Consider the following 4,284-nt stretch of genomic DNA (forward strand, 5'->3'; position numbering starts at 1 on the left):
CTGTCTCAGATGATCTGGATTTCTGCTGCACTTTGGAAGAAAGAATTCCTACCAGGAAGTTCAAGTGAGAAAATCATCCCACAGGGAACAAGATATGGACAGAAAAGGGTAATGCTATATCCAGGGAAAAGAAGGAGAGAGGAAGAGAACCTTCCCTGGGGAAACATTCCTTATGACAGTATTTTGGGAAGGATGAGAAGCTGGTAAGTATACCAGGGATAACAGTGAAAAGAAAGTGATAAAGCCTTCCTGCTTTGCATGGAGTAGAGTGGCCATCCATCCCATAGTCTTTTCATCTCATTAGGGGTTAGACAGAGATTGGGTATGTCAAACTTTAAATATATTGGCAAATGCCAGGAACTCAGTTTTACAAGAAGAATCTGCTATGCTAGATGTAGGCTCCCATGACTGGGTTATTTCCCCTTTCAAACAACAGGAAAAAAAGCAGAGAAGCTAGGCTACTGCAGCTGCATCTTCCCTCCCCCACTAGCCCTGCAGGCAGGACCTGGACCAAAAGCAATTTTTTCAGGAACCCAAGCAAAAATTTCCAAACACTGGATCCTTGGTGGGATAATAACAATAAGAGGTATAGGAACACTGTTTCTCTGAGGAGACAGTGTTGGGGGGAGCGGTTATAACCTTTGGACAACAGGGCCTATGTGACTAGATATCCTCCCATTACTCAGAGTAATACTGGTGCCATTATAGGTCAAAAAATACCTTGAGCAGGCAGCACGAAGCCATTCCTGTGCACCCCAAGGAGCTTTTATGGATGCAAGCTCACATATCTCTCCATGCATAAATTGGAAGCCACAGAAATGGCTGAACTAGTTATTGCCACCTTCACTGAAGCTTTATTCTCAAAGGGAGGATGGAATTGGATCCAAAACTATGTACCCTATGAGAACAGAGAATCTGGCCACAGAATTTTCCATCTCCTAATTTCTGTCAACCTAAAAACATAACTACAAAAGAACACAATCAACAGATCAGCAAAAAAATAAATCAACCTCGGGTTTGTGCTGATCACCACTTCCTGAGGTATAAATGTTCACACCAAAAAGTAAACAATCCTCAGAACTGGCTGCAGCAAACTCTCCCAATATCTCCCCCATCCCAGTGCTTCTGAACCTTCAGAAACTGAGCCATCTTGATGACTCCAGACCACATGAAGCCATGCAGACACCAGAGTAGGAAGACATTTATGTCTCAGTTCTTCATTGGAGTCTAAGACTGTGGCAAACAGTGCTGAACCACAGGACACAATAATAATCAGCCTCATCCTCAGGCTGTGTCCCAGTGATGGTAAGAGCAGCTTTGTTCCCCAGAATAGAGCCTGAGAACCGGGCAGGGATCCCAGGGTACCTGGTAGTAGTACCACCTACCAGTCCCCAGGGAACATGCCCTGATTTCTGCTGGACCCAGACAGTATAGTGACCAGTGGTGACAGGTCCAGTGCTGGAGCCACAGGTCATTGTGACGGATCCTCCTGGAGACACAGAGAGTGATGACTCCTGGCTAAGAACCACAGCCTGAGAACTGTCTCCTGAAATGAAAAGGGGACATCTATCAGGTGCACAGCTCTGAAAGAAGCCTCTTTATGTCCCAACCAAAAACCCAGCTAACTTTGTCTCAACCTGTGCAAAGAGTGAGGAGCAGGAGAACAGGAGCCCAGGTCATGGTAGAGATGTGCTTGGCAGCTCTTCCAAAGGCCACATGACTGGGGGAAACACCCACAGGCTCTCTTATCCTCCTGCCCCTGAGATCCACAGGCATGCAAATATTGCCCACCCCAGATCTTTTTTATACACATGGATGGATTTTGGGCTTCCACCAGAGCAGGGGTTGAAGAAGCTCTGATACATGAACTCATTGCTCAATTTGGAAAGACCTCAGCTTGTCCAACAGTGACCTCTACTGTAAAGGCCACAAATGCTGATTCTTCAGAAAAGTCAGTTCCTGGAAATCTAACCTTCCAATTTAACGCATTTACTAATTGCCCACATTGTACAAATATGTTGTATATACTATAAAGATGCATATATATATATGTATATATATATGGTGTATTACCTGGTTCTAATATAATATGTGATATGATATAATGTAATACAAAGTAATATAATATTAGTATAATATTTATTTTAAAATATTAGATATATTATGTGTAAATGAATCATCTTTATATATTGTGCATATATTTTCGATGCCATCTTTTTATTTTTGCTCTGGAGAGGGAAGTTAAAATTTTAGGGTGTCCAAACTAAAGACTCTCAACACCTGAAGGTATTAAGGGGATCTCTAACAACATTCTCTTCATGTATACTTGTCAAATATGTATTCCCCAGACCTATCTTCAGGCAATCCCAATCTCTTCAAGTTAGTGATGTAATCTGCAAGCAGTTTGTTGATCATCATTTGTTCATCAAGTAGTTCAGACTCAAAGAAGCCACAGAGATATGGATCTTCATGATCCTTTGCCTTATTGTACAAAGTCAGTAATTGTTGAATTAGATTCAATTATTTTATATTTATAAAATATTGGATAAAATAATATAGGCCAAAAAGAAAAGCAATAGCCTAGAAAAATCCATCAGTCTAGGGTTTTTAGGACTGAGAAGAAGGCAATTTCCCAAAGGAAGGGGGGAAAGCTGGTATCACTCCTCTTAGAAGACATTGGTGGAGAATCTTGAAACCTTTTGGTCTCAGGTTTTGAAAACCAAGGAGCTTTGAGACAAGCTCAGGACTAAAGAAGTTGAAAGAATTTTCAGTGGATTTCATTGGTATGGTTTATGGGTTTCCCCTAGACTGTTCATAATTGGGATTAAGAAGGGAGAAAAGAGATCAGTGAAGATGACAAAATACTGTGTATTCATGGAGTAAGAACAACAGAAACTTCAAATGTCACTAGAATTCAGGAACCTCAGTCCCTTTGATGTATTGAATGATGTAATTTCAGCAGAACTCTTCTTCTGAGGATTATTCTTCAAGATACCAGAGTGAACTAAGAACCTGTAGTGTATAGGAAACCTCTTGAGTGTCTTGAAAGTGTTGCTTCTGTAATCAAGAAAGAAGGATCCAATTTATATTGACAGCCTTGTTTTATGAAACCCCAATTTTACCTTTGTCCCATGGAAACTTAGCTACAGGAAACTCCCAGACTGACCTTCCTCCCAGCCTAAATAAACAGCCATCAAGTACCCATTGAGCACCCTGGATAGGAGTGGGAGAGAGAGTAACATTCCTTTTTTGTTTTCTTAGTTTCTTTTAGTGCTCCCAGGTATTCCAGCCTGAGGCTACAACCTCTATGCCAAGCCTCTAATTAACTGCCTTTGTCCTTCCCTTCATATATTTCCTAAAGTATAAAGATAACTCCAAATTCTTTAGTTCAATGGAAATTCCTGTTCTTGATATTTTTCCTGGAGAGCATTCTCAGAACCTTGTAGTATTTGTGTGTGAATGACTCTGTGTGGTGGCCATAATAGCATTGCCTCCCATATACTGATTAAAGGTTCTTTTATAACTGCCTTGAAAGTCCTAGGCTTATTTTTTTTCAGGTTGACAGCATGGTAGTCATAATTTGGGAAAGAAGTGGCCCCTCATATATTTCAGGCTGACAGGTCCTGATCTGGAGGCTTGGCCCTTTCAGGAGGTAGGCTTTTCTGTCTACCACAGAGGCGTTAACAAAGGTCCAACTTCCCCTAGACATGGAGTTCCTATGAAAATGAAATACAAAATAAGGGATATATGTCTCCAAATTGTCTAACTGTATTCTAAAAATAAAGGAAAATATATTCCCCTCCATCCCTCATTGGAACTTTATAATACTAGAAAATATGAAGTGAATCTCTTTTGAACTCCCATAACAAAGTACCACCTAATAGCCAACGCTCTTTCTTTAACTCTCCCTTTGATTTTTCAGGTCCCAGAGAAAATCCTACCCTCCACAGAAAGGTTTTTGGTCTTTTTCATCCTAGTGTCTAGGCTCTATTGATTTTTTCCAAAATATTTTGTCAATATCTCATTTGTATAGGTTTCAGTTTCCCCCATTAGATTGTGAGTACCAGAAGAATAGAGATTACCTTTTGGGCTTCTGTTCACTAAAACGGTCTCTATTCTTTTAAGCAATATCATCCCATATATTCCTAACTTTGAATCCCGGGGATTTAGCAAATAGTAGGCTACTGAGAAATCCTCATTGACTGTCTAGAGCTCGGACTCCCAGGAGACAACTCCCCAATGTTCAAGGTCCGATTGTTGTGGAAGAGCTTGAGATAAATGTGG

At 40.7% G+C, this 4,284-nt stretch overlaps 1 gene segment (V, D, J or C); it reads right to left on the minus strand.

The window, feature by feature from the left end:
• Positions 1 to 1,217: 1,217 nt before the first annotated feature.
• Positions 1,218 to 1,680, minus strand: LOC123256326. The segment is given in 2 exon segments: positions 1,218 to 1,546; positions 1,638 to 1,680. Coding segments are annotated over 2 exon segments (372 nt in total).
• Positions 1,681 to 4,284: the final 2,604 nt, after the last annotated feature.

The sequence above is a fragment of the Gracilinanus agilis genome, unplaced genomic scaffold, assembly GCF_016433145.1.
Source record: "Gracilinanus agilis isolate LMUSP501 unplaced genomic scaffold, AgileGrace unplaced_scaffold57844, whole genome shotgun sequence".
In the NCBI taxonomy this organism is placed as follows: Eukaryota; Metazoa; Chordata; class Mammalia; order Didelphimorphia; family Didelphidae; genus Gracilinanus; species Gracilinanus agilis.